This window comes from Cygnus atratus, chromosome 1 (genome assembly GCF_013377495.2).
Source record: "Cygnus atratus isolate AKBS03 ecotype Queensland, Australia chromosome 1, CAtr_DNAZoo_HiC_assembly, whole genome shotgun sequence".
NCBI lineage: Eukaryota > Metazoa > Chordata > Aves > Anseriformes > Anatidae > Cygnus > Cygnus atratus.
The window spans coordinates 153,025,079-153,046,546 of NC_066362.1; the positions used below are offsets into that span (position 1 = coordinate 153,025,079).

The 21,468-nt window shown below is 42.4% G+C and overlaps 1 protein-coding gene and 1 long non-coding RNA gene across 6 annotated transcripts in view; both read right to left on the reverse strand.

Annotated features, from left to right (window-relative positions):
- The window catches only part of FARP1 (FERM, ARH/RhoGEF and pleckstrin domain protein 1), a 210,004-nt gene that overhangs the window by 63,916 nt on the left and 124,620 nt on the right, over positions 1–21,468 (reverse strand). For all 5 annotated transcript variants that reach the window (XM_035557026.2, XM_035557029.1, XM_035557024.1 and 2 more), the window contains exons 3-4: positions 5,488–5,592; positions 485–527 (exon numbers count right to left, since the gene is read on the reverse strand). In XM_035557026.2, coding sequence (XP_035412919.1) covers positions 485–527; positions 5,488–5,592 — 148 coding nt within the window. The remainder of the gene's footprint in view (positions 1–484; positions 528–5,487; positions 5,593–21,468) is intronic.
- LOC126913449 (uncharacterized) lies at positions 15,095–20,000 on the reverse strand. The gene is made up of 2 exons (XR_007708754.1): positions 17,110–20,000; positions 15,095–17,014 (listed from the first exon to the last, which is right to left on the reverse strand). It is a non-coding gene; the product is annotated as an uncharacterized LOC126913449 (long non-coding RNA).

The following is a 21,468-nucleotide window of genomic DNA, read 5'->3' on the forward strand; positions in this document are numbered from 1 at the left end:
TGGGTCTAAGGCATTTCCAAGTGCTGCAGCAGTGCCCCTGTTAGCTGTCACAAACTTGCTGGCTCCTTCCCATTAGTAACTTCTTCCAGTTCTTTTTCTTTTATCCTGATTACGGCTACCCTTCAGGAACGTGTGCTCCCTCAAATCCTTCTTTATTGCATGCTTTTTTCTCTGCAAAACTGTTCGTTACCTCAGTGCTCCTAGTGCCTGACAAAACCTTCTCAATCTGCTGCTGGCTCAGCCCGGTCAATATAAAAGGCAAAACCAGAGGCGTTCAATGTCTGTGTGCTTTGTAGAACTTGCTGCTGGGACACAATTTCACAGCAAGCACCATACGACTCTCAAGGTCAGAACAGAAATAAGAAATAATCCAAACAAAATTCAGTAAAGGACGTTGAGAAGATAAAGGTACCAACTGACAGAGTCCTCACGTACTCGTCTGCTCTTGAACCAACATAATAAATGTCAGTAAGGAAGTACTTACTTCTAATCTGTTTCATAACAGGCTTCAAAAGATCAAGCCACACCTGAAAACAAAAAGAAGGTGATGTTATAAGCTCTAAACAAAAGCATTTTTCATTGCATTAGATTTTAGATCTTCATTTACTTACCTAATTTTTCCAGTGTGGGTTTTCTCCCCAGAACTCTTGAAGATGCTCAGGAAAGAGCACTGTTAATAAGCTGCTGCTGTGGCATAGCTTTTGCAACACTACAAATATAGGGAGCTGAGAACACTGAAAATTTCCCTTTATTCATCTCAGATACCAACAGTCGCAGCAAGTTTGGTCAGCAGCCCTTCATTTTGTGGAAAAGTGAAACAAGAAACTGAGAAAAAGACAGTCCTGTGCTGCCTCTGTGGTCCTCACCCAAATTAACCTACAGAAATGCAAGGGAAAGGGGCTGATATTTGCCTTTGATGTGGGAATACTGGGCAAACAGAGAAAAGACACGACAACCTCCTGGTTTTGGGGACCCAGCAGGAGTCCCGCCGTGAGGCCTGGATGCAGTTGTGGAGCTCCCTGCAGGTGCCGTGGAGATGGAGGACTCTCACCACCACTGTCTAGAGGAAGAACGTCCTTCTCAGGTCAAGAGCACGAGGCAGACACAGCACCGAGTGTGGCTGAAAGCAAGCTTACTTTCCAGCTGCGTGACATTTTCTGCTTTCTACAAATCTGGGAAGCTCAGGCCAACGCTTTCTTAATTGGGTGCAGTGCAACTTTGGCAAATAGCTTATTTTCATCTGTTTTTTAACAGCCTGTTTTTTTCTGGACATCGCATGCATCTTTCCTTTGGATTTCAAAAGAGAAGCAATGGATTGAAATGGCATGTTCAAAGCCTAAAAGCCCACTCTGTAGTCTCAATCAAAAGGGCCTGGACGAATCACCTATCCACCCGAGGCGGCTTGCAGAAAGCCCAGGGAGAATCACACACAAGATAAAAGCCAAATGACACGCAGGAACCGGGGAAGTGTGACAGCTCACCGAATTCAGCTGATAACCGTGCCCGAGATTTGTATTTTGTTATCGCACTGAATTACAGGGAGCCTTCCTTAGAGACTTCTGGAATTTGCGGAGGAACTTCCTACAGCCTTCACAAAGGTTAAAGCCATTAAAAAACAAATTAACCAAGTCTTCCTCCAGGGAAAAAATATATATTTAAATGAATACACCTTTGACCTTGAATAATTTTAGGTTGCGCAGAGACTGAAACACGCTTAAAATATCCATTTTAGAAGATCACCTGAGAAGCCTGACAGAAGCACGCCTGCCTTGCTGCTGTAGCTGTGCCAATGCTGTTTGCTATTTTCCTAATTACCATACAAGTGCTTGCAATTAGCAAAGAGCTCACATTCCTGCCCTTTTAAACTCACTAATGTTTCTCAATGGAATTCTTTTTATGTTTCGCAGCCTGTGGAAGTCTTTTTCTCTGGAAAGGCTCAAGAAGCTTGGTTATCCAAGAATAGGAAAACAGTGTTTATCACCTGTTAAACTCATTCTGACACTTTTTGGCATTTCAGTAACTTAAACTGTTTTGTTTCAGAAAGTTGGCATGTACATAAGCTGCAATGAAGGTCAGGATCTTTGCCAAGCTTAGCGGAGAAAAAAAAATCCTGAATATGAAACAGGCAATTTACAAGAATATGGGAGTTATATTTTTGATATAAAAAAATGTCTCTCCCCTGGAGGAAGTTTATGATAAAGCACGAGCACTGCAAGTACGTCATTCCTTTCTCCACTTTCCCAATCATCCTACAAGCAAGTCACAGCATCCTTTATCAGATTGGAAGGTGGGGCAAGATGAAGACCTCATCAGTACCACCGAACCCAAGCAATCAAAACTTACACACCATGCAGCTCTCACCCTGTAGCTATATACAGTCAATCTGAGCTTGATTTATAAACTGGAAAAATACTGTGAGGATGCACTTAGGATTCCTGTTTTTCATTTCGTCTGCATCTACTAAGGCTAGATTCTTCATTTTTTTAAACAAAGTCAGGCATTCCATGATAGTGACCGGATTTCTGCAGCTGGAGGATTGGGGCAGACATCAAGTGTGATGAAACTTTGTAAAACCCCAGGCTTGGCAACAATGCCTCATTTCCCCTTGTCCTGGGGTGAAGTGCAGCCCTCACACTCTGTGTTCACCTCCCACGCACATCTTCTCCGCTACATACACGGCACACGAACACATCCAGCTGCCAGGCATCATGACATACAACTGGCAATGTGTGAAACATGAAGCCTGGAGCCCTGCATGTTGAAACAAATGCAGCTGAACTGTGAATACATAGCTTCATGTACATATGATCACATCTAAACAAATATGCTCCAAATATTTATTTTTCTTTTTACATTCTGTTCTACACCGGACAAGCGATTAATTCTCTTCAGATGATCTGAATATAAAATATGCATGTGTGTTTTCTTTCTTAGATATGAAGCTAACCACAATTTTTTATCTGCACAATGCTTGAATTCTACCTTACGGCCATTACAAAGCTCAAAAAGGTTTAAATCCCACAGGAACATTTACATCAACTGCATCACAGAAACTCGTAATTACGATTTAAATGTAAATATTGCTCTCATCCTGAATGCTGCTCCATACCAAAACAATGATTCATAATGAAATCTCTTGCTTTAAGAGCTTCTGTGAGCTGCTTTTAAAATAGGATAGGATAGGATAGTTCAGTTGGAAGGGACCTACAAAGATCATAAAGTCCAACCACTTGACCAATTCATGGCTAACCAGAAGTGAAAACAAATTATAAAGGGCATTATCCAAATGTTTCCTGAACACTGACAGGCAGGGGGCATCAACCACCTCACTAGGAAGCCTGTTCCTGTGTTTGTGCACCCTCACAGTAAAGAAATTTCTCCTCCTGTCTAGTGTGAACCTCCCCTTTGTGCTGTTCCTGCATGTCCTGTCACTGGTTACCAGGGAGCAGAGACCCGCACCTCCTTCTCCACTGCCCCTCCTGAGGACATTGCAGAGAGCAACGGGGTCACCTCTCAGCCTTCTCTGTTCCAGACAAGTCCACCCAAGTGTCCTCACATCTCCTCAGAGGACATGCCTTCCAGTGCTTTTACCAGCTTTGTTGCCCCTCTCTGGATGCTTTCAAGGACCTCAACATCCTTTTCATGTTGTGGATCCCAGGCTGAAGTCTTTGCTTCCATTGTATTTCACTATTTCGGGGGCACAGCTGACGAGGGGTGAGCTAGAGCTGGGGATCTCCCCCTTTTTCAGAAACAGGGGCTGGATAAACTGGCAGACACACAGATCAGCGCTGTCAGGTACTTGGTTAATACTTCATTTTGTAAGGGTAGGGACTGGATGAGTTACCATGCTTGATGTATGGAAGTATTGCCATGCATGTCAAACCGGGAACACCCTTGGGGTTTTCTTTCAACCTTCCTCTTCATCACAGAGCCCCAGATCCCCCACTGAGATCATCTGGATGTATTTCCAGCCTGCCACTGCAAGGGCCTCAGGCACTGGCAGCACCTCAATCTCTCCTGTGTTCTGCCTCGAGCAAATAAACCATTTTGTTTTCACAAGACTGCAAACTGTTAGTTTACTTCAGGTCTCTGAGCAAAACACAGAGGGTCATCTATTTGAAACTTAACGACCTGTGAAGTAGAGAAGGTCAATCAAGTGACCTTCTCTATTTTCTAGAAAACTAAAAAGCAACTGTATACACACACTAGATGTTAGGATTTGTTTCAGCTTTATATACATACATCAGGAATGTCAGTATGTCACCATTAACATGGACGCTCTATTGTAATAGCACTGTACAGTTGCACTGTTTTGAAGGGTTATGTTAAGCTCTCAAGTTACCTACAGCATTAGCCAAGGATATTTGGCAGAATATGAAACTTTTTAGTAAGTTGTGTTTCATGCAAATCCAGGAGCAAACTGTGTAGTGGATCATTTTTAAAGATCGATGTCCATTTTTCAAAATTTCCTCTTTAATTATAGTTAGCCAAAAGCTTTATGACCTATAGTATTCAGTTAGAGTGCCTATGAAAGCCTGCAGTAAGGCACGACAACAGGTTACTGCAGCAGCAGATAAATCCTCTTTGGCTTTTGGTTAAGAAATATTGCTTCTTAAAGAAATTTTGTATAGAGACAGATACAGATTTTTTTCTAATTGCCCAAAGTCAGCTCCTTTAGGTCAGCCAGGCTACTGGTGCAGAACTCACTGAACAGGCAGCAAATCCAGTATACACCAGCATGTACAGGTCAAACAACCCAGACACCTGGCCCACATACCAGGAGGTCACACATGAAGTCTGAAGGGAAATAAACCTCAGAACAAAAGCCATTGTAGTCTGGGAAGTCATTCGACTTTGGCTTTTCTCTGCTACTGTTCCCACCCTGGAAGTATTAGTGCAATATCTGAATGTTGTCGGTACTTGCACTCAGAGGCCAAAGTGTGAGGACCAGCACACCTGCTGTGCTACATGGCTCCCCAGACAGGACTTTCAACAGTTTACTTATATATTTATTCTCTCCCCCCACCTCTTTTTTATTAACCTCGTTATATTTTATCTAATCATCTTCCTGTCCCAAGATGTTTTTCATGGAACTCTGTCACAATCATTGTTAACTTCTCTGTCTGCAGACTCCACGCTCCAAATTACGCATGACTGTAAAATCAGAGCGTGACTGCAGCAGACCAGCCTCTGACTTCTCTACTGCACCTGATAAAGACAAAATGCTGTCCAACTCCTGTCGGAATTGGCTGCTATTTTCAACACAGATGGAACCTGACAGGACTAATCACGTTTCAAAAACATTTCTTCAAAATTTCAACATTTCTTCAAAACTTCAGCAGGCAAGAACTGTATTGTGTTTTTTTCTTTTTAGTCTTTTTATTTTTATTTTTTTGAAATTCAGCATTAAACATACCTTGTAAGTAAGGAGCAGGAAGAGAGAATACAGTGTGTATGTAGATGAAAACCAGGTGAAAATTAACATACCATCATCTTTTTATGATCTGGAAATTCAAGACCAAAATAGTCGCCTTCAACAAGGTTCAGGTGGTTGCAAACAGCATCATGCAAAACTTTCCCTGGAGCTCTTTGCTGTAAGAAGAAAACAAAGCCTAGGGTTAAGTGCTGCAGATTAACAAAGATGCTTTTAATTAGTGGCAGAAAAATTACTATGCTAAGAAGTTGTCCAGCAAACAACACTGCCAATACAGCTTACAAAATCAGTGGTTATTCCGACCATACCCACAGGGCAGCTGAAAGTAATTACTCTAATTTTAAAGCTATGGAAAATATCCACCCATCCCTGGATGGCAGCTAAGAATGAACCTTTAGAGCATTTTTGGTTTTGAGAGAAAAATACCATAAAATAGAAAATTGTTATGAAGCACCGAGGCTGGTCAAGGCTCCTCTGTGTTACTCTCGCAAGAGTTAATGAGTAAATCAGAGGAGTCAAGAGCAAGCATTTCCTTCTACACTGTAAAAGTCTTCTCACTACAAAGACCAGATGTTCTAGCCCAATATTAGCTCCCAGAGCTGCAGTTTTGCTGATTGTAAGGATTCTTCTCATCAGCACATCAGTTAAATCCACACCTGCAGCAAATACTGCAAATTACAGCTCACCAGCAATTCTTTGGCAGAAAACCCACACTTTTTCAGTAAAAAAGGCCAATCACTGAAATCAAATATTTTTGTTCTTTGCAGAAATGCACCTATTTTAACTCAAGAGTCCCTGAAAAAGAGATCTCCGCTCACTTGAGAATAAATAATAACCCACTAAACAGCACAAACTCCACCAGTATGAGAGACCTGTGTTCCTAATTATACCCCAGCCAAGTGCCCTTGCACTCAATCTACAGACTCGCCCTTTCCGTTTCTGCCCAGTAAATAATTATTAGAGTAAAATGAAACAGCGAAAACAGAGTGAACAAAAGAAAACCATGTGAGGCAGGCTGTCAGGTTGGTGAGCTGAGTCAGGAAGGACAAACCTGAGCTCAGATCCCTACATCTCCTGGCTGTGCCCTTACCAACAGGCTTACTGCATAGGAATTGTGAGAAGTAAATAAGTGGTAGCGAGGCTTACACCAGAGCAATAGAAAGGATGCCCTTTTTCTGCTGCAGGACGCAATGACCTGAGCCATCAAGGCTGGCTGGTTTTGAGAGCGAAGTTGCAAGGGGAAAGCCAAGTCCATCTCCTAGGAACTTGCTGAGCAGGTTTGTGCCCCGGGTACTCGCATTGCCTCTAACAGACCTATTGCTTTATGAACTGTTTGTTCGTGTTACCCACAGCAAATGTTAGCCTTATGAATGCTGTCAGAAAACAGACTGAGAACAATCAGATAGCAGTACTAATTTTCCAAGCATTCATCACAACCAACCTCACAGTAACTGAAACAATTCATCCCCAAATGCTGAACGAGGATAGAGAAAGAGAGAGGAAAAAAAGGGGATCTGATGCAATGCTGTGTAAAACAAAACTCCAGTGCAAATATATTTGAATAGGCTCACTTCATATTCTCCAGCTTGGTTACACTGCAAACATCTGTGATGACTGACACTCAGCCTGCGCCAGACCCTGAGCCCCGTGTCTTCTAACCAAGTTTCCCACATTTTCCACTCCATCTCTTGCTGTACATAGGCACACCCAAACATACGTCACCTTTTAGTGAAAAGGCTTCCCAGTAAGTGCATTTTGTTAGAGGCAAGAGAATATTATTAAAAAGACGCTCGATCTAGTGTAATAACTCTAGTAGTTTACTGCACTGAAAATACACTGATGTAGAAACCTCACTGCAAGAGTCAGAGGGTATCGCTTTCTTCCATGTGCACCACCAGAGAAATGGAAACATGACTGTGCAATACTCACACCTCTTACTGAAGTACCCAATGGACTCCTGGCTGTCATGGCTCAAACTGCTTCGGTCCTCCCAGGAAAAGGGGTGCCTCCAGGAACAGGCAGGTACTGGACCACCAGAAGAAAATGCAGAACCCACCTGCACTACCCCACTGCATAAGGTTAGCTGAGGAGAGCAGGCCTCTCTGATCTCATACCACGAGTAAAAGCAGCTGATTAAAACCTGCTGGGTGTTTTCTGAAAGTTTTTTTTTTTACTTATATGCATCTAGACAACAGAACGGCAGTATTGTAGCATTTATGTCACTTGGCATTTTCTCTGAAGTGTGTCTCAGTAACATGAAATGCTTCTTACTCGAGTATTTGTAAATAAGATTATCATTCTAAACTCATCTTAGCTTTGATCAGTCCAAGTCAAAATAAAATCCGGCAGTTTATTCGAGGGGAAACACTGCGCATATAAAACCCGCTGAGATTTAGAGCCTGGTGACACTCCTGGTCTTGCAGGACCAGAAGGAGAAGTACGACATCCAAAAATGCAGCAACTCTCTGGCCTTACAGAGATGTTGATTCAGCGCAGTCCCATGACATCCTTACTAAAAAATTTAAACACAATAAATTAAAATTTCAGTCTGCTGTGTGAGGAACCAAAACAGCAGTTACTGGAGGCGCAGGAAACCCCAGCTGACAGAGGAAGCATTCAGGATCGAGTGTGCCACACCAGGGGCAGCATCTGCAGCCAGCAGTTGTGTCTGACTTCAGTGTGCTTACAAGGCCTATGGGACAACACAAGTCTTCTCCAAAACGTGGGAGGCATTTTCCAACCAGCAAGACGCCTGCCTCAGGCACTGAGCACAAGGCAAAGCTTCATCAGCTCCCGTCCCATGGTTCTGCGGCTGCACCTGCATCTCACAAGCCGCAGTTTGGCCGCTTTCCTTGCTCCATTCTGGTGTGGGCCTGATCCATGAGGCCCCAGGAGCTCCCCACAGCTCATAGACTCACAGAATATCCCAAGTTGGAAGGGACCCACAAGGATCATCAAGTCCAGCTCTGTATGCATGTAAGGCTGTGGAGCTGGGGAAAGGCCGTGCGACCACCTGTGTGTGCTACAGAAGGGCCTTTTTCCTGCCGCGGTGCAAAAGCACAGGCCTCTTCTCAGTAGATGTCCATCATGAAAGCCTCACACACTGGTGAGAGGGAAGGCTCAGAAGGTCACTGATGTGGCCGAACACTGAGGGCAGGGGGAAAGGGAGCCAAAAGACCTATCTCCTGCTCTCCCTGAGCCTCATCAAGTAAGAGCTCGCACCAGGGAGGGAAAGAGCTGACCTGAAGGTGAAGATTAAGAGGAGGACGAGGCATGAAAGTGGGATGTTGACGTGGAAGCTGCTGTGATGAAGGCTGGTGGCAAGACCATACCTCCAGACCATTAGCTATTGTGGATGCCCCCCATATGGAAGGTGGGGAGGGAAACAAAGCAGGAACGTGGCATATTGGTGGAGTACAAGAGGACGAAGTTCATGTGCTACACCCAGAAGCTGGGAAGCTGCTGCTGCAGGTGGCAGTCCCCTGCTCCTATTTTTGTTGACAGCCAGATTCACGTTTAATCATAGAATCATCTAGGTTGGAAAAGACCTTCAAGATCATCAAATACAACCGTCAACCTGACTGACCAAGTCCCATCACTAAACCATGCCCCTTAGTGCTACATCCACGCGTCTCTTAAATACCTCCAGGGACGAGGACCCCACCATTCCCCAGGCAGTCCATTCCAATGCTTGACCACCCTCTCAGAGAAGAAATTCTTCTTAATATTTAATCTAATCCTCCCCTGGCACAACATGGGGACTGTTTATCAGTGAAGAAAGACTGCAGCTCCTGAGGGCGATGCTTCCTATCCCAAAACACCCATCCACACACATTGGCAGTGAACTTTTCCTAAGCGATACAGCTGTGCTCTTTCACTCTTGATGACGAGTAGCCCAGGCACCTGTTTTACAGAGTTCAGTTAAGACGAGGTCAATCCCAGCCACACTGACAGCAGGGAATTACTGTTATTCTCTTGAGGTGGTATTTAGCTACACCAAAATAACACTCTAATTTTATTGCAGTGGAAAGAAGCTCGCTGATTTCAAGCTACACATCCTTATTGCTTAATACCTTCTGAACTGGCCTTTCGTTTAGCTCTGTAAAATTACATTTTAAAAGTCACTTCACATTTTCAGGGAACGTCAGGCCACTAACTTCTAAATTATGAATAATGTGTATCACATTTAGCTGCAAGCTATGAAGGTACCCAAAGTAGCAACCCTTACACATTGTGCATTCAGTATTTGCTGTCTGCTCATTATTTCAATCTTATTCAATTCCCCCTCCCTTTCCTCCCACTAAAATCCAAAACAGTAAGTTGCTTATGATCTTTCAGTGGTGAATATTTTAATAGATTTAACAATTCTTTAATGTTCCAGAGATCTCCAATCTTTTTTTAAAAAGTCTACATACTGGTTTAGACCATTCTTTGGCACAGTCTGCAATACAGATTTTTTTAAAAAAGGAAATTCACAGCAATATCTGGAAGACTTCCAAGTCTTGAAAATAAGGGGGTTTGGGTTTGGACATATTCTTCTCACCCCCCTGACAATTCATTTAGCAACTAGTTCACTAACCATCTACCAAATCAATGTGTCAGCTTATGACCAAACAGTGATTTTAATATTTTTTATCTGTCTAGCCCACTTTCATTAAAAGTTTTTTTGTTTGTTTTTACATTACTGAGCAGTAACACCAGGTTAAAAACAAATAAACAGCTTCTTTGGAACATCTGAAAAATACCATCAGTATTTTGGTCAAAGTAAGAGATAGCTTCATGTGGAAGCATAGTGTTTGCTTCTCTTCTTCAAAACTGCTGCAAATGGACCAGAAAAAAATTTTTGTTTTGTTTCTGCACTTGCTAGTGCATTTGTAACACCTGATAAGGAGAGAAAATAATTCCTTTACATTTATGCACACCTGCCACAATATAAAGGGAGACATTTCTTCCACTAATGCCATGTTCCTGTCACATTTTGAGTGCCTGAAGCTGAAATAAGTCAACCTGGTCAAGATAAATATGTTAGGAATACTTAAATATTACATTGTACAACACTTAAACAGAAAGTTTAAAAACTATTTGCTCTTTCAGTAGAAATTGCCCTAAAAAAATGTATTTCAGTTTAGTGTGATTCCCAAATTATTTTCTACTTCAGTTTAACAACTGAATTGAAATGATAGTGAAAACTTCCCCCAGTATTTTCGTATTTCTGACATCATACACAGTCACAATCAATACTAAAAATAACAACCCCACATTCCTAACAGCATGAATTTTCTCAGTTATTCGAAGCTGTTAAAAATTATGTATGTATCTTCAGCTCTAAAAGGATGAAAAACCAACATGTGTTCACGATAAGCAAATAGCATAAAAATAACCTCAAAGATGAGACCAAGCAACAGGGTTCTTAAACAAATAACCCTGACAAAAATTTATACTTCAAAGTAGGCTTGAAAACTACTCACAGGAGAACAGTGCTGCTAGCATCAGAAGAGAAATTTCATATTTCATCCAGTTCTCCTTTCCACCATAAAATGAAGTGCATATTTCATATTTAACAAAAGTCTATTGCTCAAAAAGTAGGTTAAAAGCAGTAAGGACCGGTCTGGGTGTTGTTGCTCGGGACCTAACACTGCCAAGACACTTGGAGATGCTCTGCCCTCTTTCTCCTCTCCTCGCTTTCAAAGTGTAGGTGTTAATCCTATAGGAAGGATTAGACGGCTGTAAAAATAGCTTTAGACCATAAAGATAGCTCTTATACCTGGGCATTCTAGTTTTTGCTCTACTGTCCAGCTTAGACTGGGAAGTCCTGAAGAAGTGGGATTTACCACCCTCTGTACACCAGGACCAAGTAACAGCCTGTTGCTGCTGGGACACGAGAATCAGGATTTAAAAAAATCATTGCAGTCTGTCACATTTTTCATACTAAAAGCCAGCACATCAGGGTCCCAGGGCACACTCTCAGGTACTGGCAGAGAAGGAAGTCATACCTTGAAATGGAGAAGCCAGGCACACTGGTCGGTACGTCAAAGCACGCAGGCCCTCACTCTGCACCTACAGCCACAAGGTATCGACCCCCTTTGGAGGGATGATGTAGGAGGGATACGTTTTCATGATAACCTAAAGGCACCTCATTGCTTTTTAAGATATTTTCCATCATAGTGTAGTTGAAGGCTCCACTCCTGGCATGTATCCTGCATGTTTTTGCACAGACTGCGTGCTGACCCTCAAAGGCAGGACTGAAGCCAAATGGAGTAACAAAATAAGTCTCTTATACAGCTTTAAAAAGGCAATTGATCATCTGCCGTGTATGTACAATAAGACTATTTAGTGTTCCCTTCTTGTTAGACTTCAGTGGACTGCTTTCCTGCTTTATACTCTCCACATAAGCTGTGTTCCCTTTAATACCAGTGCTTGCCTTTCATAGTCACTGAGGTACAGTTTTATCCTTTGCTTGATTTTGTTGGTGGTGACAGGCTTTTTAAACAGTATGATTGTAGAACATGGTGCTTTTTACTTCAGGTTTGTTTTACTTCAAATACCTGTCCTTAAAAAAAATGCAGCAGCAAAGTTAACTCTTTTTTCTCCTCACCTATCAGCTACGACAAACAAAATGATTTCAAAAATGACTATTTTAGGTATGTGTTTACTCACCAAAAATCAACACAGCAAGCAATTATGGAGGCAAAAATACAAAGAGAAAGAACTTAATAACCATCGCATTCACTCACATTTGTAGCACCTTCTTCAAAGAAACATGTAATTTTCTACAGTTGAACATGCAGAGATTTGTTACTGTAGTCATGCTCTTTTATTTCTGACTATGATAAACTGGCTTATGCTGAGATATTTTCTAAAAAAGGCAAAAGCAGAAGGATTGTGCTGACTAGACTTTAAACTCTCTTCTGATTCCCCAAATCAACTTTACCACAAATAGCCAACTGTAAAATTCAGGTGAACACTAAACACTTAACAGGAAAAGAAAGAAAATATTGCGTCTGCTTCTAAATAATCCTCCTTAATAGTTAAATAGAGTGGAAGGAAAAAGAAAAGAGATGATTTAGCAAAGCTAATGTAAAGTTGCATGATGAAACTATTTTCAGTTGTTCCTGATTAAACCTTTTCTTGCAGCAGAGCCAGACCAACACAAAATTCAGCTACAGTAAATCCTCAAGTAACCACAGACCTCCATAATTACAGTACAGTAATGCTGCTGGGATTGGAGACTCTGCTTGGCCTCTTTTTACTTGGCTTATAAAATGATAGCTTTATAACTTGATGGGCAAATACATGCCACACTGTGTTATATATGCCAGTTCTTTGTGCAAGTGAGGAGATAAAAACCAAGAAGAGATGGGCTGGGCAGCTTCTGAAGCAAGCCTTTCGTATCACAGGCTAACCTGTCAGCTCCAAGTATAATGATCCAGCCATCTTACTGCTTTGCAGTTCTTACCAATGCAAACTGATGTTAATAGTCATTTTATTTCTCTTTATTACTCTATTTTCTCCCTGATGAGGAATCAGCAACTGCAGAACCAGCAACTGCAGAACCAGCAACTACCACTGCAAAACTGGTGGAGCCCTTTGTGAAGAAGAGCCTGGGGAAGAATGAAGCTGACCTGCAGACCGGGGAATTTCCTCATCTGGTCACTCAAGGGACAAAATCCCACAGCACAATTTATTTTGCAGGTCCATCCCACTGTCACCAATGCCAAAAGAATCTGAACTTCTCATCAGCTACACACCACTAACCCTGCAGACCTGGAACTAGTCATCCTTTGGTCACTGTAGGCTAAGTACACATCTGTTTGTTCCAAAACAATATTCAACAAAACATGTCTTGAGTAGTTTCCCTGTTCTCTAGTTCCTTCAACTGCATTACAGCATTCAACTGACTGACATCTTAGTTAGGAATTACAACTGCCTTTAACTTTTACGTACTGATTTAAAAAAAACCTACATTTGACACACATGTACCTAAGAATTACTGTTATCAGCTTAAAAGGGACATTCCGATCTCCTCTGCTAACAAATTCATCTGAAAAAATTAATTTGTGTCTGGCTTAAGACCCTCCATGTAATTCTACTGATGGAGACAATGCATGTCTTCACTTTAAACATGAATGCTGTTTCCAGTAACTCCCTCAAAACCCAGCCCAAACACCAAACTGCAATAGCAGGTCTACCCAAACTAATTAGTTCTGAAAATCCCCAAGCCTTGTTTCTTGTACTACAGCCATAATTGGTAGCTTTCTAAAGATAGGTGTAAGATAGTTGTGGGAAACCAGTAACAGTTTAACGCTGCACAATTTCTCACCCCAACCATCCAATTCCTGGAGACTTCCAGTGGGAGACTCTTGCCAGGGCCACAGTCACTAAAACTAAATTACTTTCCTGTAACATCATTTCAAAGGCACACTGTGGACAAGAAAAATTGAGACATTAAAAGAACAATGAAAAAACTTACTAAAAATATGTCAGCTAACTCCCTAAATTAGCTGCTGCCAATGCCGAGTCATCTCTGCCTAATTTTACTAGCAAAGCTAAAAAGTGGTTTGTGGCTGTGCTTTATCCCGTTAGCAAGGCAAACATCCACTGTTGGAAGAGACTATTTTCCTTTCTGAAGAGTGTCATCAGCACAACGAACTCCAGCTTCAGAGCTTTGACACCAAATGGGGATGGCTTGCAAGAACCACAGCCAGCCCGTCATGAGTTTCAGATCTTGGAGTGAGTTCAGGGGCAGATGCGTGAAGCAGTGCCTTCCTTACCACCTGAAACAAACTGCACATAAGAAAAATGAAGGCAACAACCCCTGGCTTTCATAAAACCAGGTCCACTCTGAGAAAGCTTGCCTGAAAAGCCACGTCGGCTAGGAGGAAGCTTGCTGAGAGGTGTGAGAAGGGAGGAGGCCACCCCAAAGCCATCCCAACCACAACAGCAAACCCTTTCGTGGAGACCCAGAGACGCTGGGAGGCACCTCTCTGACAGAGATTGCTTCTGCACGACCCATGTTTCACTGACGGCCAGGAGGTGCAGTTGAGCAGACGTCTCCAGCTGGGTAGGTGGCGTCCCCAGCACGAGCTCTGCCCACACGGTTATGCCCCACAGCCTTCGGCAGTGCAGGGATGCCCGCAGCCCAGCCACGGCGTGTGCGCTGCGGCTGCTGGCCTCGGAAAACACACCGCAGGCTTTGTTTTCAGAGAACTCGATGTGAAGCTGCTGCAGCCTCATTTTTCAGCAAGTTTTCTTTATGGAAAGTTGTTTTCCTGAAGCTGAGGCTCTGGAAGAAAGTATATACCTGTCAAATAAATGTTGATATTGCTTTCCCTCCCTGCGAGCAAAAAAATGAATGAATTTAACCGTCGGCCTCGGTGCTATTTAGCAGCACACTGTGCTCCTTGTTTCTTCAGAAGAGCTGAAACCGAGGTTCAGAACACTCATTAAAAATACCTCGGATTGAATTTCATAGGCCACAACTTTTGAAAAGGAATATAATGGTACCATTCAGTGCTCTCAGTGTAATTCAGCAGTGTAGCAGCCAGCAAGTAATTGGGGATGGAAACCCCAACCTCTGTGACACCCCCCTCCCCCTGCTTGCCTCCTACTTTTCCACTCCTCTATGTTTCAAGGTAAAAACAATCTAATTAGCTTCTCAGGTTTTCTTTCTTTTTTTTTTTTTTAAAACATTAATTAGTGTTTTGAGAGGAAAATAAAAGCATTCTGTTGTTCAGGCCACTTTCTTTTCTGGTCTGTTTTCTTTGCCTGTTCATTTTTCCTCACCTTGTTTAGCTACGAACAAACACTTTACTGAAATAAAGGAATAGGCAATTCTAACGTCAAACAAGAAAAGCAAAACCCTTCCATGCAGACCTGAAGCATGAGAATATAGAGAGTTACGGCTATGTTGGAGTTATTAACTACAAAACCAGACTGAGATGCACAGTAGTTATTTACTATTTTTATTTGAATGCATTTTATTTTAGCCATGATTCTAACAAAGCCCTTTGATGAAATGATTTTAAATGTGAGAAGTCTTAGGCCCAGAAAAAGAAAAAAAAAGACACAAAATATGAAATCCTAATTCTAAAGCAAAATCAAATGCAATAGCCAAAAGCTTCTCATAATCTTTCTTCAGTCCTGCATCGCTCTCAACATGACCTTTAATTAAACTGAGCAAGCCCTGACATCATCCAGTTGTACGTATTTTACTTTTTGCTTTACCAGGGGAAGGACGGTACATTTTAACAATAGGATGCAGAATTTTTCATGACCACATTGTGAGCTTGACAGCACAACCTTCGATTAAGCCTTCAGGCTATGGCTGCTGCTAGCTCTAATGCATTCACCCTAGCTCTTGCTGTCAGCCAGCCTGCTGCTCCAGCTGGATCTCGTGTTCCTACAGCCACAACATGAGGCAGAGTAAGGAGGGTAACTTTGCATTAAATTTGAACAATTGAGAGTTTCTGTAGGATCTGCTTGGTCCTGTTTTGCACATCTGATGTAGACTGGCTAAGGAAAAGCTTGGCTGTAGCATCCTGTGATTACTCCAGATTATATTTGGAGTAATACTGTACTTTATGTATGAACCTAAACCAGAGACAGTCCCAAGTTCATTCCTAATGAATGAACCTCATAGCCACAAAATGTTTTTTGTGAAAGCTCTAAGTGCAAAACAGAAGCCTCAAAAGCTATCTCACCTTTAACTACCTGAAAGGCAGAAGTTTGGGGTTGTCTTTTACCACTCAAGTTCCCCATATGCAAGTTTCTTGTCTGGTCATGCAAGATCCGACACCAACTGGACAGACTCAAACAGCTTGGTGACCTTTGCATCACAGATGATAAGAAGCATTCAACATTTCTCTAAGCAGCTTCAAAAAAATTTAAGACGGAATATATTGGAGTCTGAACTGCCTTTTAAACATGCAGAGAAAGCATCTTAGAATACACCTGACACGGGAAAAAGTGATGGCTGCCTATATGCTTACTGGATTTGCAGGGGAAGGCACATCTCTGCTAGGTGCATCACTGTGAAATGCTGCCTTTGGTGGCACATAAACCATAGAGGAAAGAAAAAGGAGTGGAATTGGGGTGGTGGGTGGTACAGTACTGGCTTCTTCTACCAGCAGATCTCAGAGGCATCTGATACAGTCAAGATGCACTTGCAAAGAAGGGTAAAAAATACCCACCTCCCTTTTTAATACAGCTACATAGTTCTTCAGAAAGATCCTCAGGACCTTTTCTGCTGGTCCTTCGCCGCCTGTCTGCAACTTGCAGTTTCTCCTAACACCGCAGAGGCTTTGAAAAATCCAGCCATGAGTCAGCCCAGCTTTCCGGAAGGTGAAACTGCCTCTGGATGACCAAAGTCTGATGACTGGTTATGCTAGCCAACGGCACGTAACTGCAGCAGTCATAGGGGAGCACGAGCAGAAGGGATGCGTGCTTGTGTCTGCAGAGGAGGCAGGCAGAGGGGGAAGAAAGGCCAGCAGGACATCCAATCTTCACGTGGTTTTGGCTGTTAGAAGCAGACAAAAGCTGGGCAAAAAGCCTCTGAAGAATCTTCAGGGTGCCTCCCCCTGACTGGGAACAAGGTTGCACTCTTGAGCTAAGATGAATTTTCATTGGATTTCCCACCCCTTCTTCTGCATGTGCGTGTGTGGGCCTTGCAGAATTACCTGTGCTTGCAGCTAACGCGCAGTCCTTGAGAGGAAAACAGCTTACGTGGTGCTCCTGCTTCACTGCTCATTTACCCGTACAAAATGTCCAAGCTCGGAGATTCCTAAGATATCTGCTTTCTGTCACTCAGATAGAGGCCTCAAATATCAAAGGAGAGTAACACCACGTTATTATCACAAGGGCATTAACACAGTCTCTGAAACAGCTTTTATGGCCTCTATTTTGTTTTAACGTGCTATCCTGTTTTCTGTTACGCTCTGCTTAAAAACACATGTTGGACAGACTTAGATATTGCGATCTGGGCTTTGGACAGAGTATTTAAAATAAATCTTGAGGCACAGCAGATTTACAAAGGAGCAACCAAGCTGCTTTTAAGGCCAGAGTACGGCGGTGCAGTGTTAGGTACCGCTCCGGTATAGGAGAGCTTTATCAGGAACAACAGGCTTGGTGGGAAACAAGCATCCTCTGTTCGGGATACGTCAAAGAGAACTCTTTGGAGATGTGCTATCAGAAGTCAAACACCAGGCTGACACAATACCACTATTTTGAACACGCTTTTAGTCTTAGGTTGAGTTCCTCCAGAAACAGAGTTTTAATTCATTTGGCCCTAAGGGGAATGCGTGTAACTGGGAAAGGTTTTGATTCTATCTAATCCGTGATTTTTTTTTCCTTAGTGATGAAAACAATCCCTTGAGTGCTTAAACATGCCACACATCTCATTTTAATTCCGTATTTACAATTATGTTTATTCATTGTTAATATTCATGTAATTTCCAGATTCCTAGGCTGTGCAACAGTGAGACTTATTTACAGCACAACAGTCTAATTGGATGGTACAAGTGATTATTTCGGAGATGCCATTAGAGTATAGCAATTAAGACTGTCACAGAATTGTTATCTGCCAGGGCTTAAGCAACTTGTCAGAAACAAAATTCTCCGTCCTCTGATTTTTATTTTAAGGGTAAATCTAGATTAACCCCGCCTAACTCTAAGCACTTAATTGAGGTGCCTAAGACGGAAGAATAATTTTCTTATGTTCCTATCTAATCAACAGAGGGGGAATAGGAGCTTTCAGGCTATGCATCAGTCAACCCAAAATCTGAATCATCTGGGAGGTGGTCTCTCTTCCTCCAGTTTCGTAAATAAGAGTAACTACAGCTGATACATATGTCGTACTGAAAGACGATTTTCCATGGAATGTATTCTTTACAGTTTTTAAGTTGAAAAAGAAAAAGAACAGAGAAACCTCTAAAACATAAAGAGGTTCGGGTCTAGTTGAAACAGAATTTTGGCTCCCACAAGAAGCTAAAGAGATGTTTCAGAAAGTTGCCAAGCAGATTTTTCCCACTCCTTCCTTAGCTGAGTGCTGAAACTTCCTCAGCAGAAAGCAAAGGGAGATAAAACCCAGCAAATCAACGTGCAAAGAAAATGCACCGCTTGCTGAAGGAGCCTCCAGACCAAGACGGAGCCTGTGGACGGATGGCTGCATTACTAACAGCTGGAGTTCAACAGTATCATCCATTGCTTATCTGAGAGTAATTATCCTTTCCCAGCCTGGCACAAAGGCAGAGAAGTGCAGCGGGCCACTGCTAAGAGGCAAGGAACTGCCTGCTCAGCGCTGCTTCTACCATGCACTGGTGAGATCAGATTTGCCAAAGCTCTGAAAAGGATGATATCAGTTTTTTTCTAGGGACGGCTTTAATAGGATATAGAAACCTTCTGATAAACTTCGGGTACCAACAACCCCTCCTGTTAAATGTTAATTTTTTAAAAAACCACGTGCATATGGAGATAAAAGCCAGATGAACGTTGCTTAGAGTTTACCATTGATCATTTACTCTAGTAATTGGCTCATCAGAAGATTGCTCCACATTTGTGGTTGCTTATCAGTTTAGAAAAAAAACAACACTTTATGAGACTTAACAAATATCCATCACCCTTGCCTATTTAGAAAGTGTTTTAGGTCATCCATGTTCTCACCAACCCTCAAGTGAAGTTCTGGGTCAGTACATACACACACTTTGGTCATTTCCACTGAAACACTACCAACTTCAGAAATTATCTTTCTTCAGCACAATTTACCTAGAGAAGTCAGACTACCCTGTCAGACTCAGGATAAATTGCCATAGGGAAAGAACTTCTGCACACAGAATAGACCACAATGGCATTGAACTACGATATTTCTACGATACTTGCATACTTTTGGGTGTCCTTTTACTCGTTTCTAATCAAAACGTCTCCTAATGCTTGACAAAGAACATCATGAGACTAAAACAGAGAGAGCCATTACTCTGACTGGCACAGAGGAGCCGCTATTATCAGCTCTTGCTTTGTTAGACTGTAAATATTTAGTAAATTGGGGGCTAAAATTACTTGGTGCTGAACAGCTTGAGATACCTTTTCTACTCCCACATATCAAACAAGGTCTTGGCCAGAGGAATGGCATAGGCTTCGCCTCCTGGATAATTCATTCCAACCAACACATCACAACTGTAAGCAGGCTGGAAACTATTAAAGCCAGGAAAAGGTGAACTATGATCATCATGGTCAGCAATTTTTCCGTCACAGGGCATGCACGTCCTTCTTGAGCACAAAGTAGTGTGATCCCCTGGCACTGCAACAGGGTGTTCTTTACCTCCATCCAGGTGTTAATCAGTAGAGATGCATGTGTTATTTAATAGGACTAATGTTTTCCCCTGTGACCCCTCAGAGCCTCATTTGGGTTGAGGTTCACTCCCTTTTTAGCTACAATTAAGCATCCAGTTGCACTGGACTTCCTCTGCAGTAGCAGGGTACTTTCAGAGGAAAACTCAGGCCGGCCAAAACCGAGCAGACAAACTTGGCCTTCATCTCATTGCTGCTTTGTTTTCCCCCCTGGACTGCACTATCTTTAACCTGATAGTATGCTTACTTCTTGTTATCATTAACATTCAGGAGGTATTTTGTCTGCTATGCTGCTAGGAACCAGATAAGTGCTTACACTAAAGATATTATGCATAGCTGACATCATCAGCATATTTTAAACTGTCTCCCAAAACTGAATTAATAAAATCACTGGGCTACTAAAGACAAACATTTCCCAATAAAAAATGTAATTCATACCCATTAAGCTGCTCTCACCACCAGCTATTTCAGGATATCCTGATGTTAAATCAAATATCTGAGGAAGGGCTTACGTTAATTTTCGAGGGATGCTGAATAGATTTGGATGTGCGTCCTTGCCAAGAGATTTACTATTAGGGTTAGCATTACACCGAGTAATTTTAAAAGCTTGAGAGATCAAAAGATCTGCTGAGGTCACCTCTCTGACATCACATGTGGATCCAATACTCACAAATTCCACAGACCACATGCTTGCTGATGTGCAAAAAGCCATTCATCTTGAAAGCAGTGCAGACGTGAACTTGCCCCATCAACTGCGCCTCTTCCACAAAAGCATGACAGGCTCTCTTCTGCTCCCAGTAATTACTCTTAAAATTCATTTTGCTCCTCATAACTGCTGCCAACAGTGTCTCCAAATGTTCCTGCGTACAGTTTTAACTTAGGCAACAAGTGCATTAAAAGCAATGGATTTCTCTTTGGGTGAACTGTGGGCTGGGGATTTGGCTCAGCGCTCCCACAGCTGCACCGGTGGCCAAGGGGGAATTCAATTCACCCCACCCTATCTGCCCAGGAGTTATACCTTTAGCCTAAGCTCATTGTCCACACTGTCTCTCTTTAGTCGGATGAGAAAGATATATCATGAGAGAAAACACATCCCACCTGAAGACAGATGTATCACACACCTGCGGGGAATTGCCCAACAGGCAATTCCACTTATTTAATTAATTTAATTCCACTCTCTTATTCCACTGCCACTTGAGGAAGCCTCTCCCACGACCCTAGAATCAGATGTTCAAGTAACTGAACTCAAGTGAGGTTGATCTCGCTCTGGAAGGTTTTAAGCTCTGGCAAACTTTTTGCTTGTGACTTTTCCAGGACGACATAGGACGCATGTGATTTGAAGGGAGAATAGAAAAAGACAGATTCTCACAAAGCTGTCTATTTGTTTTCATAGAATAACCCAAGTTGGAAGGGACCCACAAGGATCATTGAGTCCAGCTCCTGGGTCTGCACAGGACCTCTCGCTTTAAGCAGGATAATGGTCTCTAAAGGGCTTAAGAGAACAAAAGCAGAACGAAAGAAGGTAGCATTGACAACACGTAACTATAACAAATAGGACAGGTCCCCAAAAGTGAGCTAGGGCACAGGGTATGAGCAAAGTCCTTTGTTTTCTAAATGTGCTGCACACTTACAAATCAGGACTACAAGCAAAAGGTAGGTACCATGTTTAAGCATTGTAAAAATAACTGATTCTG